Source organism: Tenrec ecaudatus, chromosome 18, assembly GCF_050624435.1.
Source record: "Tenrec ecaudatus isolate mTenEca1 chromosome 18, mTenEca1.hap1, whole genome shotgun sequence".
Classification (NCBI taxonomy): Eukaryota; Metazoa; Chordata; class Mammalia; order Afrosoricida; family Tenrecidae; genus Tenrec; species Tenrec ecaudatus.
Genome location: NC_134547.1, coordinates 14442881 through 14459116, shown reverse-complemented (window position 1 = coordinate 14459116; position 16236 = coordinate 14442881). Strand labels below are relative to the sequence as shown.

The window sequence follows — 16236 nt, the reverse complement described above, 5'->3', positions numbered from 1 at the left end:
TTCTCAACCTGTGGATTGAGGCCCCTTTGGGGGTCGAACGACCCTTTCACAGGGGTCACCTAAGACCATCGGAAAACACATCTTTCCCATGGTCTTTGGAACCAAGACACCGCTCCTCTATTCCGTCTCCAGGCAGGTCCGCCCACATAGAGATACGCCCACCTACGAGTACCTGGCATGACTGTTACCCATGCTGCACCATGCTTCCAGACAACATTTCATTGATCTGTCATTAGAAATAAATATTTCACAATCTAGAATGACATATTGTTTGCGTGATGAACCACTCTGCGTTCTTTATGTTCCATTAGTAACAATAAAAATGCATCCTGCCTATCAGATATTTACATGACGATTCATAACAGTAGCAAAATGACAGTGATGAAATAGCAACGATAATAATTTTATAGTTGGGGGTCACCACCACATGAGGAACTGTATTAAGGGTCGCAACATCAGGAAGTTTGAGAACCACTGCCCTATAGGGTCTGTGTGGTGGGGAGTGGGTTTCTGAGACTGTAACTTTTTCTGGGACTCAAAAACTCAATCTTTCTCCCTCAGAGTGTCTGGTGGTTTTGAACTGCTGACCTGACACAATGTGTCACCCACTGGACTCCAGGGGCTCCCTCGCCACCATCCAGTCAATGCTGACTCATAGTGAGCCCCCTGTGGGAGAGCTGCGGGTGTTTTCGAACTGCCAACCATGCGGACCGCAGCCCAACGCAAAACCAGTACACCACCAGGGCTCCAAGCACATAGTAACTAAGGAAACCCACTGCTGCCATGAGCCCATTCTGACTCAGTGACCCCACAGGGCCAGGTAGACCTGCCCTAGTGAGTTTCAGTGATTGAGGAGAGTAGAAAGACGCGTCTTTCCCCACCTCAGAGCGTCTAGTGGTTTCAGACAGCAGACCTTACGGACCCCGGCCCATAACATTTGTGATTGGGAATGAGCAAAAGTGCCCATCACTCAGGCCGGCCTGTCCTGCAGTGGTCACTTCACTGCGCCCTCCACCCATCTGCTCTCGCTTCCCCTTGCCTCAGCGGAGTCCTGGAGGTCAGTGTCTTAACCACCCACCCGAGTTCCCAGAGACCCCTGCCTGGGGCCACCTGGCTGCCAGCTCACTGCCACTCACTGGGGCCACCTGGCTGCCAACTCACTGCCACCTGGCTGCCAACTCACTGGCAGCCACCCAGCCCCAGCAAACTCAAATGCTGCAGTCCTGGATCTGGCGGAGAGGGGGAGATGGGGATGGAGTGATGGGTCTCTGAGGGGTAGTGGAAGAGGGGCGGGATGAGGCTGTACGGGCCGAGGGCAGTCACTGCAGGGACTGGACAAAAGCCTGCTTCTGCTGGAAGCTTCTGGAAGCCAAGGCCTGGTCACACACTCTTCAGCCCCAGGGCCAGTCATCAGAAACCTGGGCCTCTCTGGGGACTTGCTGTATGTCGTCCACATCTGGTGTCCGGTTCCACAAGCCTTCTGAGTCACACTGTGTGGGACAGGACTGGGGACACAGAGGTGACCAGGACAGCCCAGCCCTGACCTCCTTGGCTTTTAGTCCAGCGGGGCGGAGGGAGCAGACAACCCCAGGCAGTGATGACCCACAGTAGGGGCGCCTAGGGGATACTGGTCAAACCTGGGAGTGTACGTGGGCTTCCTGGAGGAGGCAGAGTTGGTGGCAGGCAGTGAAACAGTCAAGCAAGAGCAGGCCCGGTAGGCGCCACTGAGCCCCTGAGGTTGGTCATGGGCCAGGCCAGGCCATGCAGGGTCTGCGGGATCCTCCAGGAGGATGGGCTCTCTCCCAATGGCACTGGGGAGCCCTGGCATGTTCAGAGCAGAGGAGGGGCAGAGGAGGATTGTACTTTAGACAGACCCTCTGACCACCAACTATGGGCAATAGGGTCAGGGGGCAGCTACAGCCTGGACAAATCAACAGCTCCCCTAGAGGGAGAGAAAGGTAAGTGCAGCTATTGAAGAGGCACAGGGACATAGGATATGGGGAGTTGGGGAGACTGGGGGCGGGGCTTGAAGGTGAGGCTCAGGTCGCTCTGTCCTGGTGACGGAAGGAGCTGTTCTGGGGGTCAGTTTGGGACAACATGAGGAAGGTGTCCAAGGATGACATGGGACATGGTTCCAGGGCTCAGGGGAGCCGGCCCAGCCAGTACAGGCAAGGGTGAGGTGAGGTGAGGTGAGGTTGAGGGTGGGGGGAGCAGGAGGCTTCAGGTCACCTGCTCTCACCTGCCTCCTTCCACCTCCCCCTTTGCCGCTCTCCCATCTCACCTCCTCGGAGCCCCACACCGGAGGTCATCCCAGGACAGAGAATCACAGAAAACCAGGACAGGTGAGCCTCAGGTAGGGCCTCCCTGCGCAAAAGCAGCAGGACCCAACACCCTGAAGATAAGCATAGTAAGAACACACCTCTCACGTGCGTTTTCTCCCTCCCTCAACCCCACCCCATCCCTCCTCCCGTGTGGATCCGGCCCCTCACCCCTATTACCCTCACCACACCACCTTTCTGGCTCTGCCCTTCCCAGCTGCACCTGTGCCTTGCCTGATGGGAAAATCGCCTCTGCTTTGGTTTCTACCCTCGAAGGTCAGCCCCACGGGCAGGAGTCCCCCCTCTCTGGTACCCAGGGGTTAGCTCCAGCTGCGTCCCCCTGCCTCCCCGATCCCCGGGGCTCCGCCTCAGCTTCTTCATCTGTACAGTGCAGGCGGTAGCGGTGCCCGCCTCATGACATGCCATTCCCGAGAGTTGATCCCAGCTTCCAGAGACCCCGGAGGACAGAGTAGCCTCCCTAGTGGGTTTCGGGTCCTGGAAATCAGTTTCGTTACTCCCAGGTGTTAGAGGTCAGAGGAGCACAACCACCGGGGGCTCAGAAAGTTAGCATCTACCATGTGCCAGGCCAGGCGCTGTGGTCAGCAGGGCCCTCTCATTTGCCTTTCCACTCCCAGAAAGACTGACAGTCTCAGAAACCCACAGGGGCAGTTCCACCCTGTCCTACAGGGACGCTGTGAGCCGGCATCAGCCCCATGGCAGTGAGAACCCTTACAGGGAGGTGACCCAGTGGGTTAAATGCGGGCTGTCTAACCTCAGGGTTGCTGGTTCAAACCCACCAAGCCACTGCCCAGGAGAAAGATGAGGTTTTCTGCTTCTGTAACGATATACTTATGTATTTGTCGGACATTTTCCATTGTCTTTTTTTTTATGTTCCACTCCTCGACCTTCCATTCCTCACCCCCCTGCAAATCCTTGTATCAGACATCATTCCATTCCACAGTTCAATCACATCGATCAGTAATGGTACAACTGTTCCCCAAATCCATTTCAAAACACTTTCTTCCTTCTCGAAACCCTGGACATCAGCTCCTCCTTATCCTCCCCCCCCCACCCCCAAACAGGAACCCTGATTCTAGTTGTAGTCTCTGAAGGTTTCTCTAAAGATTGATAGTTTGGCTAATCCCCATGAGGACCAGAAAGAAGAAAATGTAAAATTGATTGTCGTGGCAACCATACCGTTCTTTTTCATATGGTTGAAGGATCGAATTGTATGATTTGTGAACTACATGTCAATAAACGTATATATAATATATTTTCTATTTCTAGCTTGGCAAGCCTTCAGTGGGATCACTATGGGTGGGAGTGGACTCAGTGGCCATGGGTCTAATCTCAGAAACAGCGCTGTGTGGTGCCCAGAGTGATCAGCCCTATTTTACAGACGAGGAAGTTGAGGTTCCATGACTTGCCCAGAGGGAGGCAAGGTGGGGAGCTACCTCCAGAGCCTGCACTTTAAATACCCATGAACACCTGTCTGACCCCCACTCTGCCAGCCCCTGGCTAAATTCCTGGCACCCCTTACCTGTCCTCAGGCTTCCTAACTTCATGCTCGCTCGCTCTCAATCTCTCAATGAGCCAATCCCATGTGCACTTGGTCCCAGTACGCAGCAGCTTCTTGGTGTACGGAAGAGTGCCGGCACAGGCAGCAACTACAAACCTGCATCCACCCATTTGGCAGATTGGGGGCAAGCAAAGCCTCAAGAGGAGGAGAGAGAGTGAGCGTGGATTGGCTCAGCACTTGACATGTGTGGCCACCAAGCTGCAGAAGTGCAAGCGAGCATGCAGCACCCCAGCAGCCTCTCCCCCGGGCTCTCTCTGGACTTGGAAACGGAGCCAGGTTCCAATTCTCTTCACCTGCAGGAACTGGGCGAGTCAGAGTCCCTGCCTTGTGCCTCAGTTTCCCCTTCTGCCAAAGGAGGGGCTCACACAGTCCCCGTCTCACAAGATGCGTCTCAACACTCTCTGAAGTGACACTTCAAGACCACCTGCAGCGGTGAGGCTGGGCAACATGGCGGTCCCTGCTGGCTCGCTTGATTTCTTGGTGACCCCCCTGTCCCCCAAGTGATGCCATGGCCAGAGCCGGGCCATGGATGAGAACTGCCTCCAAATCATCCCCTGCCCCGCCTCCTCCGGCCCATGCCGACCTGGTTCTTCTCCCGGTACCAAATCTGGGCCCTCGGCACAAAGAGGGTTAGGCAGCTGCCCCAAGAGGCTTGGCCCGGTCATGCCCCTTGGCCCAGGCCTGCCACACCCGCCCTGGTGCCCAAAAGGGGCCCCAGATCCTACGTGACTTGATCCCTCCGAACCTTCCCAGGTCCAGAGCCAGACGCAGCCAAGCCCCAACCAGGAAGGACGGACCTCGGCGAGTCTGGACAAGGAGAGAGACGCCAGACCCAGGTTTGGGCTGAAAGATGGCAGCGACCAGGTGCAGCTGGCTCCTCCTCATCAGTGGTGAGCAAGAAGGCAGAGCCCCACCCTCTGCCCCAACTGCCCCTGGCAGCACCTGAAGCCCCTCTGGTCTCAGGGTGGGGAGGAGACCCCCCCCAGGCACAGAAAGGGAAAGTGTGAGCCTGAGGCCCAGCAGGCTGGGAGGGAGGGCAGGTTGGCTTCACAGTCAACCAGGCCAGGTTGCTGAAACAAGGTATGAGCCAGAGCCCCAGGGCCACCTAGTGCCTGTTTTGGTAGAACTTTACGAAGGAGTCCTGGTGGCACCATGGGCTAGGCGTTGGGCTGCCAATTGTGAGGTCAGCTGGTCAAACCCAGCAGTTACTCATGGGCAGAAAGATGAGGCTGTCTGTTATGACAGACTTCCAAACCCGGTAGGGGGGGTCACTGTGGGTCAGAATCAACTCCAGGGCAGTGGGCTCTTCAGCACCAGCCTGGAAGGCTGTTCTAAGCAGCCACTCTGCCCTTCCCCGAAGAGGGGACTTTGGGCTATTGCCTTCTGCGTCTCAGTTTCTTTGTCTATGAAATGGGCCTAACTCATGTCTCAGGTCCCCACATCAGCATGAAATCGCCCTTACTGTATGCCTATGCTGTCCTCCAAAGCCAAAGAGCAGAACTCCAACTCCCGGCCACCAAGTCCATTCCGACTCCCCGGGACCCTGGGGACCCCTATACGCCAGGGTAGACTTGTGAATCTTTATGGGAGCAGAAAGCCTCCCCTCTCTCCGAGGGAGAGAGTGGTGAGTTTTGAATTATGGACCTTGTGGTTAGCAGCCCCATGTGTGAGCCATTAAGCCGCCAGGGCTGTTTCTGGACCTGCTCTAAACACTGTCCTAGGTGGCCAGCTACCCTCCGAGGGTGACCTCTTCACAACCCTCCTCTTCGCAGAGGAGAATGCGGGGGCTTGTTCAAAGAGCTGGCTGGTGGCCACCCAGCTAGGACGTTGCAGGGTTAAGTGCCAGACCAAAGCCCGCAGCCCTGTTCGGTTCTGTCAGTCTGGAGAGTTCCAGGCATTAGTCAGGGCATGTAGGAGCTTCCTCCCCGAGAATGGCCCCATGACATCCAATCCAGAAAAGCACACATAGCCCTGTGGGTTGGAAAGGGAAGAGGCAGGTTGTCTTTGTCGTAGATGGACTCCCTGCCCTGGTTGGGCCAGAAGAGGCCCTGGACTGAGAGTCAGGACCCAGGGACAGGCTCCAAAAGAACTCAAACTCACTGCCATCGAGGCGATTCTGAGTCATAGCAAACCTCTAGGCCTGGGTAGAACTGCCCTTGTGGGCTTGCAAAGCAGCAGATCTTTGGGGGGTGGCGTGGGGAGAGAATAGAAAGCTTTATCTTTCTGCCACAGAGCATCTGGTGGGTTTGAACTGCTGACCAGGGGCAGGCAACCCTCCAACAACAACAAAAAATTCACAGCCATATTGACTCAAAGAGAGTCTCATCTGGCTCCCGAGCAGCAGCCGGTGGTTTCAAACTGCTCACCTTATGATTAGCAATGTTTTAACCGTGATGCCAGCACCATCAGGGACTATAAAACCAGCTGGACTAGAGAAGCCAGCTCTGATCTCATGGGGCTGTGTGACTCTCTCACCTGGACCCCACGTGGAAGCAAAAGGTCCAGGAGACGAGATAGGATGGGTAGAGTTGCATCCTCAAAGCTCCTAAGGCTTGTTGGGCATTTGGCACTTCCTGTTGGCCCTGGCACCCTTCTAAGGGTCTTGCGTGCACAGTGCCCCATGAGATAGGTGGTCCCGATCAGCGACACCTCTGAGCTGACATGAGCCAAAGCCACGCAGAAAAACTCCACGAAAGGATCCGTGGTCAATTCATGGGCACAGAGCCTCTGACTGAGGGGGCAACATGGAAAGCTCTAGAAAGGGCAGTGGTGGTTCCGCACAGTACTGTGACTGTCATCCAGCCCCAAAAGACGGGTCGGGTGGCAGGTTTTCAAGTCACATCCAAAGGGACTTCAAAAGTCAGTGGGAAAATTCCTCCCTCTTTCAGTTCCATTGCCCCTCATTTTCCCATGAAACCTCCTGGTCTATTTAACCTGATACCCTGAAGGCACAATGGTCCCAGCGCTCCGCCTCGGCGGTTCAAACCCACCAGCCGCGCCAGGGAGAAAGATGCGGTGGTCTGCCTCCTTAAAGATTCCCCAAATGGAAACAAAGCAAACTGACCACCATGGAGTTGATGCCAACTCACAAGTGACCCTCTGGGACAGGCCAGAACCGGCTCCCTGTGGGTTTCCGAGAACGTAAATGGGCATAGGAGTAGAAAGCTTCATCTTTCTCCTGAGAAGGGAGTTGAACCGCTGCCCTTGTGGTAAGCAGCTCACCGGGTCACCCACTACACCACCGAGCTGCTGGGTACACGTGGGCAGCCTAGACAGGCAGCTCTACTGTGTCGTTGGTTAAAAACCAAACTCACTGCCATCAAGCCGAACCCTACAGGGCAGGGTAGAACTGCTCCTGGGGGGTTGGAGAGACTGTGGTCCTTTATGGGGGTAGAACGTCTCACCTTTTCTCTTGCGAATGGAGATGGTTTCGAACGGCTGACCGTGCAGTTGGCAACCCAGCGCGTAACCACTATGCCAAAATGGTCAAGATTCAGAATCCACTCCAGGGCCCACAGCAGGCAACAATGTATCTTTACCACAAAGGAAAAGGTTATCTATTGATGAACGGTGACTGTGATGCGGGGAGTCAGAAGCCAGCTTCGCCTCGCGCTGGCCTGGCGCAGTGAGGGGCGTGGGCGGGGCGTCCTCCCCACCTGGGCCCTCCCCCTTGTCCTCCCCAGCCGTGGTCCTGCGTGTGGGCGCGGAGATCACCATCACCCCTCAGCCTGCCCAGCCGGCCGAGGGGGACAACCTCACGCTGGAAGTCCGAGGTCTCTCCGGCGAATTGCTGGCCTATAACTGGTACGCGGGCCCTGCGCTCAGCCTGGCCTACCTGGTGGCCAGCTACATCGTCAGCACGGGCGATGAGACCCCCGGACCTGCGCACACGGGCCGGGAGGCGGTGCGCCCCGATGGCGGCCTGGATATCCAGGGCGCCCTGCCGGGCCACTCGGGGACCTACATCTTGCAGACCCTCAACAGGCAGTTTCAGACCGAGGTGGGCTACGGACACGTGCAGGTCTATGGTGAGACACCCAACATACACCCCTTCTTCCCCCTCCTTTAAAAAAAAAAATCTAAAACGCTTTTAAAAGCGATTCCAATAAAGCAACATTAAAATGCGCACCTCCTCCAGGACGGCTTCCAGGATTGCCTCCTGGCCCATTCTCGGCTGGGTTGGGTGGAGGGACAGGGTCAAGGCCAGGATCGGTCCATGTCCCTTGCCTGGGGGTGGGTGCGGGTGGGGAGCCTCGGAGCTGGTGGTGCCCGGCCCCCCTCCCCCTCTGTCTCTCGCTCCCACAGAGATCCTGGCCCAGCCTGTGGTGACGGCCAACCACAGCATGGCACTGGTGGAACACCGGGACACGCTGCGCCTGCAGTGTGGCAGCCCCAGCCCCGCTGAGGTCCGCTGGTTCTTCAACGGCGAGGCCCTGCCCATCGCTGTCCGCCTCGGGCTCTCCCCCGATGGCCGGACGCTCACCCGAACCGGCGTCCGCAGGGAGGAGGCGGGGGCCTACCAATGTGAGGTGTGGAACCCGGTCAGCATCAGCCGAAGCGAGCCAGCCAACCTGACCGTGTACTGTGAGTCCTTCTGGTCCTGCCAGTCACGCAGACCTGGGAGCCCTGAACTCATGAATGGGAAGCCCTGAGGCTGGGGGAGCAGCGGGGTGGAGCTCAGGAGAGCAGGGTCCCAGTCCAGGCTGATGCTCCGAACGCCCCTCGGTGCTCTTACACGATGTCTAAGATGCAGGGTTCGATGCAGAATAGGGATCTCTTCTTGAGAACCAATGGTCACTCACCACCCTTCCTTCCTAAGCAGCGCCTGCAGGGATGGGGTGGCAGGGTGGCCAAGGGGGAAGGAGTCGGGGAAGGGTGGGAGGGGTTAAGAAAAAAACTTAAATACAACCCAAAACACGGAGTCCTCCCCGGAGACTGCGCACGCGTGCTGCGGAATCGTAGGAAAACGAAACAGCGAGGTATACCAGAGCCAACTCAGTAGAAAAGCGCACCCCTAGTAACGCTTGCCTTCTGGATTTCAGAACCGCCCCGTGCTAGCCTAAGAACCCTTGAGATGTCCGGATCATTCTCAACTCTCCAAATTCTAGAATCCTAGCAGCACGGCTTTCTAGAACTTTCTAGAATAGTCTAGAGCCTAGTAGCACCAACTCTGGCAGCCTACAAGTCTAGACTCTTAGTACGGTTTCTCAGGAAGAACAAAAGAGAGAGAGAGAGAGAAAGCATTTTTGTTTGCTTGCTTGCTTGCTTTTGAAGCCATAAGTGTCAGAAATGCTTTAGAATTTTTTGTCCGGTCCTGACCTTCCTTTTACAGAAAAGAAAACTGAGGTTCCCCTCCCTGTCCGCCTCCTAGAGAGGGGAAGTAATTTTCAAGATGCTAGACTGACATGGGAGTCGAAAAGGCTGGAGCTCCCCCAACTGCCACCCTTGGGCCCAGTCATTCTGGTGGAGAGTCCGGGGTACCTGCTGCTGCCCCCACCCCGCTCCCCCTACTGCCCCCCTTTCTCTCCCTCCTGCCCCACAGATGGCCCGGAGCGCGTGGCCATACTCCAGGATTCCGTCACCCGCACGGGCTGCACCCTCAAAGTGGACTTCAACGCGTCCCTCACCCTGTGGTGTGTGTCCCGGTCCTGTCCTGAGCCCGAGTACCTGTGGGCCTTCAACGGGCGAGCCCTGAAGAACGGCCAAGACCACCTGAACATCAGCAGCATGACCGCCGCCCAGGAGGGCGCGTACACATGCATTGTGAAGAACAGTAAGACCCTGCTCTCCGGCTCTGCCTCCGTGGTGGTCAAGCTGTCTGGTAAGTGGCCCCATGCCCGATCCCACTCACAGCTGGTGAAAGGTATCTTTGGCTCCCCGGGTTATGGTGGGGGGGGGGGAACGGCACACATCACGTATCCTTTGAACAAGCGATAAAGTGGCATTTCAGGCGATGAAAAGAAACAGCCCATACCTGGTCGCTAGGGAACCAAGCGGCAAATCGGAATCCTTTCCTTGAGGGGTGACCTAGGCGGGGGAGGGGGGGTCATATTGACTACCTTGCAGGTAGCAGAATGGGAAAACAGCCAGGTGCCCCTTTGTAGGGCGGGGGGGGGGGAGGGGAGGGTGGTAGGGGAGGTCCTTGTCAATACAGTTGTTCTGGCTGCGTCCCATCATGCTGCCATGCAGAAAGCTGGACTGTGCAGCCCAGGAGATCACCTGGTTACCTGGCTACCTGGTCCAGGTGATGGCACACCAATGTGAACGTGCGGCCACACCCCCCATCATCCACTCATTCAGTCCCAGCCAGGCTCCCTGGTGGCAGATGGAAAAATCCCAGCCTGTAAGCCCTGGCCCTGCTTCTATCCTGAAGTGACCTGGTGTCTGAGCTATGGGGCTCCTCGGGGGACATGCTTTCATTCCCTGGGGACAAGGGCCTCATTAATTCCACCTCAGTGACTTCCCAAGTAGCCACCAAACAACCCCCCCAGCCCCCAGGACAGTGGACACGCCCCTCTCCCTCCTCCCTCCCACCGGCTCACAGGCTGGGTCTCATCCAAAGGGTGGATCCTCTTTCACCCACAGCAGACGTGACGTTCCCAGAGGTAAGTGGACCTCCCACTTCCCCCACTCCCAAGGGTGGACAGATGACCACAGGCCATCCCCCTGGACAGGCCAGGATGGGAGGGGGAGGAGGGCAAGGTGTGCAAGGGTGTGGGCAATGCCCCAAGGGCCTCCTGAGATCGGTGCTGGGGACTAGACAGAGGAAAGGGAGCTACCAGCCTCCCAGTTCCTGGAGGAGGCACTGCTCTGATGGAGGAGACACACACACACACACACACACACACACACAAGAGGGGGTGCTTCTGAAACAAGGTAGACAGCTCCTTCTCCAGGGAGCTGCCAATCAAAGACAAGAGGCAATACCTCATCCAAGGGCTTTCCAGCAGTGGAGGAGGCGGAGGACGAGACCCGCCCTCAGTGAGCTTCTGGTCACATGGAGACGGCTCAGTCTTCATGCGGGGAAAATTGTCCATTCTGATTAGGAGACCTGAGGAGAATTCCTCCCCGAATGGGGGCAGAAAAGGCCCCTCTGGGGTTCCCAGCTTTAGAGTACTCCCAGTCTGATGGGGGAGCTCAGGAACGCTCAGTCTGATGGGATAGACGTGCCCTTCTCACCTTCTGGGGATCCCCATATAGTCTAATAGAAGAGAGCCGGTCAAAGAATCTAGAAGTTCCCAATCTGACAGAGGAGGACCCTGGACCCCCACTTGGTAGGACTCCCAAATCTGATGGAGGAGACACAGCCTCTCATGCCGACTTTCCATCTCAGTAGAGCTAAGAGGCCCCACATTCTGAGAATTTTCATTCTGAAGGGAGAGACAGGACCCCCATATGCTGAGTACCCCCATATTCTAAGGATTGTCAGTCAGATGGGAGAGACAAGAACCCCTTCTTCTGAAGAATGTACATGAGGGTGGAGACACAGCACCCCTTAGGCTGAGAATTTACATTATAAAGATAGAAACCGGACCCCCATATTCTGAGGATTTATAATCTGATGGGGGAGACAAGACACCCCTCCCCCTGCGGGTAATTTACATTATGAAGACAAACAGAACAGGACCCCTGTATTCTGAGGATTTATAATCTGATAGGGGAGACATGGCCTTCGTATTGAGAATATAAAATCTGAGGGGGGAGACACGAACCCCCTCTTCTGAGAATTTACAATGTGAGAGCGGGGAGACACGGACCCTGTACCCTGAGGAAGAAACTCTCTGATGGTGGAGACACACCCCCCCTCTCCTGCGAATTTACATTCTGAAGGGAGAGACAGTCCGAGTCTTGAGGATTTATATAATCTGATGGGGGAGACAGGAACCACCCCTATCACGGGATTTCCCATCTGATAGGGGAGTGACATGGCCCGGCCATTTGGACCATTTCCAATCTGATGGAGGAGACACGATCCCCACCCCTACCCTCACGCCCACCCCCACCCCGTGGAGGCTTCATAGTTGAATGAGAGACACAGGACACTAAAGGCTAAGCATTTCCAGTCTGATGGGGCAGAAGCAGCTCCCCCACGGTCACTGTTGACACCAGAGTCACCTCCACGACCACACAAGTGAGCCCCTTCCTCTGTCTCCCTCCCCAGCGCCAGGGCCAGGTGCGTAGGGAACGCCAGCCGGCAGGGGTGGCACAAATGTGTCCCAGGCTGACCCACGTCCTGCCTGCGGCACACCCCCTCTCTCCCCAGCGGCTGCGGTTGCCATGACCATTGTGCCGGTGCCCACCAAGCCCACGGAGGGCCAGGACGTGACCCTGACGGTGCAAGGCTACCCCAAGGACCTGCTGGTCTACGCCTGGTACCGCGGACCTGCCTCCGAGCCCAACCGGCTGCTCAGCCAGCTGCCCTCCGGGAACTGGATCGCGGGCCCCGCGCACACGGGCCGCGAGGTGGGATTTGCCAACTGTTCGCTGCTGGTGCAGAAACTGAACCTCACTGATGCGGGGCGCTACACGCTGAAGACAGTCACCCTGCAGGGCAAGACCGAGACGCTGGAGGTGGAGCTACAGGTGGCCCGTGAGTGTGGGTGGGCGGGACGTGCCTTTACAGAAGGGGGCTCCCACTGGAGGATAGGCCTCCCACCTGAGAGTGAAGGAAGAGGCTTGGTCTCATCTCTCTAATGGGGGTGTCCGCAAATGGGGCCCTGTCCTCGTCTGTCCAATGGTTGGCCTAGATTTGGTGTAGATGGGCCTCCTCCATCACAGCGAAGACTCCCAGAGTCAGGCTCACTGTCTCCTCCATCAGACTGGGGCTCCCAGAGTCAGGGTCACTGTGTCTCCTCCATCAGACTGGGGCTCCCAGAGTCAGGGTCACTGTCTCCTCCATCAGACTGGGTGCTCCCAGAGTCAGGGAATTGTGTCTCCTCCATCAGACTGGGAGCTCCCAGAGTCAGGGTCACTGTCTCCTCCATCAGACTGGGACTCCCAGAGTCAGGGTCACTGTCTCCTCCATCAGACTGGGTGCTCCCAGAGTCAGGGAATTGTGTCTCCTCCATCAGACTGGGAGCTCCCAGAGTCAGGGTCACTGTCTCCTCCATCAGACTGGGACTCCCAGAGTCAGGGTCACTGTCTCCTCCATCAGACTGGGTGCTCCCAGAGTCAGGGAATTGTGTCTCCTCCATCAGACTGGGTGCTCCCAGAGTCAGGGAATTGTGTCTCCTCCATCAGACTGGGGCTCCCAGAGTCAGGGTCACTGTCTCCTCCATCAGACTGGGCCTCCCAGAGTCAGGATTACTGTCTCCTCCATCAGACTGGGACTCCCAGAGTCAGGGTCACTGTCTCCTGCATCAGACTGGGGGCTCCCAGAGTCAGGGAATTGTGTCTCCTCCATCAGACTGGGAGCTCCCAGAGTCAGGGTCACTGTCTCCTCCATCAGACTGGGGGCTCCCAGAGTCAGGGTCACTGTCTCCTCCATCAGACTGGGTGCTCCCAGAGTCAGGGAATTGTGTCTCCTCCATCAGACTGGGAGCTCCCAGAGTCAGGGTCACTGTCTCCTCCATCAGACTGGGACTCCCAGAGTCAGGGTCACTGTCTCCTCCATCAGACTGGGTGCTCCCAGAGTCAGGGAATTGTGTCTCCTCCATCAGACTGGGAGCTCCCAGAGTCAGGGTCACTGTCTCCTCCATCAGACTGGGGCTCCCAGAGTCAGGGTCACTGTCTCCTCCATCAGACTGGGCCTCCCAGAGTCAGGATTACTGTCTCCTCCATCAGACTGGGACTCCCAGAGTCAGGGTCACTGTCTCCTGCATCAGACTGGGGGCTCCCAGAGTCAGGGTCACTGTCTCCTCCATCAGACTGGGGGCTCCCAGAGTCAGGGTCACTGTCTCCTCCATCAGACTGGGACTCCCAGAGTCAGGGTCACTGTCTCCTCCATCAGACTGGGTGCTCCCAGAGTCAGGGAATTGTGTCTCCTCCATCAGACTGGGAGCTCCCAGAGTCAGGGTCACTGTCTCCTCCATCAGACTGGGTGCTCCCAGAGTCAGGGAATTGTGTCTCCTCCATCAGACTGGGGCTCCCAGAGTCAGGGTCACTGTCTCCTCCATCAGACTGGGACTCCCAGAGTTAGGGTCACTGTCTCCTGCATCAGACTGGGGGCTCCCAGAGTCAGGGAATTGTGTCTCCTCCATCAGACTGGGAGCTCCCAGAGTCAGGGTCACTGTCTCCTCCATCAGACTGGGGGCTCCCAGAGTCAGGGTCACTGTCTCCTCCATCAGACTGGGGCTCCCAGAGTCAGGGTCACTGTCTCCTCTATCAGAACAAGGGCTCCCAGAGTCAGGGTCACTGTGTCTCCTCCATCAAACTGGGGCTCCCAAAGTCAGGGTCACTGTCTCCTCCATCAGACTGTGGCTTCCAGAGTCAGGGTCACTCTCTCCTCCATCAGACTGGGGGCTCCCAGAGTTAGGGAATTGTGTCTCCCCGTCAGACTGGGCATTCCCAGAAGTCCAGAGGGCCAGGCTTCACCCACTGGACTAGAAGCTCCCCAAACTGATGCCACCAAAGGCCACATGTCAGACAGGGATCTTGTCTCTCTGCCCAGAGACTCACTCACATCCAGGCACCTCCCCATCCTCTCCCTCTTCCGTCCATTCGCTTACCAAACCCTGGCTGTCTGGGTCAATGTGGTGAGAAGAATGGTGCTTGGCAGCAGCTGCTCCCCGCCCCCAGAGGGAGCCTAGGGACCCCTTCTTACCCTGTTTCTCTTCCCACAGTCAGCCTCCCTCCCTCGCATGAGGACCAACGTCACCTTCCTGAACCTGAACCTGTCACAGGCTGAGCATGGGGGGTGGGCAGGGCTACCAGGGACCCACCTGGGAGTGGGCAGAGGAGCGGGAAGAGTGGCGTGACGGGAACCTGGCCCTCCTCCTCCTTGACAGCCCTCCTTCTCCCCCTGCCCTTCCTGCCCCCGCAGCCCTGGAGTAGTCTCGTGGCCTCGGAGAATACCTGTAAGAAGAACTACTCCTGCAGGCCTCCCTGCTACAGCGAGGATACCGCACCAGGATCCCGATGTGCTTCCGTTTCCTCCCTAGAGTTAGAGCGCTCGGGGCCGACTCCTCCCCTGAGCTGTCCGAGAGCCGTGCAGGCCATAAACGTGCAGGTTAATGCACCCCCGTGTCAGTCTTTCCTTCCAGCATGTCCTGGGGGGCACCCTCCCTTTCCTACCCAAGATTTCTTCTCCGTCTGGGTATGCACCTGGGTGCCCACATCACACTAGCCCATGCCCCCCCGCTTACTGGACATACAGACCTCAGGGCCCTGCTTCCCTGAGGTCAAAGGCTGCCCCTTCTCTGGGACACCTGCGTCCCACTTCATCCCCCCAGGCCCCAGAACAGGCCTGCTTGTACACAGAAAGTGAACCGAACCAGAGAAACCACTCACGGCCACCGAGTCGATGCTGACTCTTCGTGACCCTGTAGGGCAGGGGAGAACTGCGCCTGTGGGTTTCCAAGACTGTAACCCCTTATGGGAGTAGAAAGTCTCACCTTTCACCCACAGGGCGGCTGGCACTTTAGAACTGCTGACCTTGTGGATCTCAGCCCAATGCCTAACCACTACCCCACCAGGACTCCTTTAGAGAATGAACAGATGTCTCAAAGAGAGTCCCAGTGCCATCCAGCTCTCATCTGCGGTGCAAAAGCTATCCCCCCCCCCCCATCATGCCCTCCAGGGTCCTAGAATCGCCTCAAATCTCTCTGTTGCCATCAAAAAGCAAAATCAATGTATTGCCAATTGAGTCCGTTCTGACTCTCGGCAACCCGGATATCACGGAATAGGACCGCCCCTGCGGGTTTCTGAGTCTGTAACTCGTTACAGGAAGAGAAAACACCATCTTTCTCCCGAGGAGCAGCCGGTGGCTTCAAACTGCTGACCTTGCAGTTAGCAGCCCCGCTCCTAACCATGACACCACCAGGGTTCCCTCGGCTGCCGTTGTTAAGGTGCCACCAAATCCATCATGATCCATATCAACCCCACACACCACACAACAAAACGCTGCCCGGTCCCGCGCCAGCCTGGCAATCATCGCCATGTCTGAGCCCACGGTCGCAGCCACTGTGTCAATCCACCTCGTTGAAGCCTTCCTCTTTGTACACTTTATCTAGCACGATGCCCTTCTCCTGATAGCATGTCCAAAGTCTGTAAGACAAAATCTCCCCGTCCGCCCGTCCGTGGAGCCCTCTGGCTGTCCTTCTTCTGAGACTGAGGTGCATGACCCTGAAAACACATCCCTACCCGAAAGAGTCCCTGTGAGCCAGAATGCACTCAGTGGCA

The 16236-nt window shown here is 57.0% G+C and overlaps 1 protein-coding gene across 1 annotated transcript; it reads left to right on the top strand.

Moving 5' to 3' along the window:
• Positions 1 to 2097: 2097 nt before the first annotated feature.
• CEACAM16 (CEA cell adhesion molecule 16, tectorial membrane component) lies at positions 2098 to 14889 on the top strand. Its single transcript, XM_075536625.1, has 7 exons — positions 2098 to 2174; positions 2536 to 2594; positions 7581 to 7925; positions 8203 to 8481; positions 9440 to 9718; positions 12161 to 12487; positions 14879 to 14889. Exons 1-7 carry the CDS (start codon positions 2098 to 2100, stop codon positions 14887 to 14889), a joined length of 1377 nt encoding a protein of 458 aa, XP_075392740.1.
• Positions 14890 to 16236: the final 1347 nt, after the last annotated feature.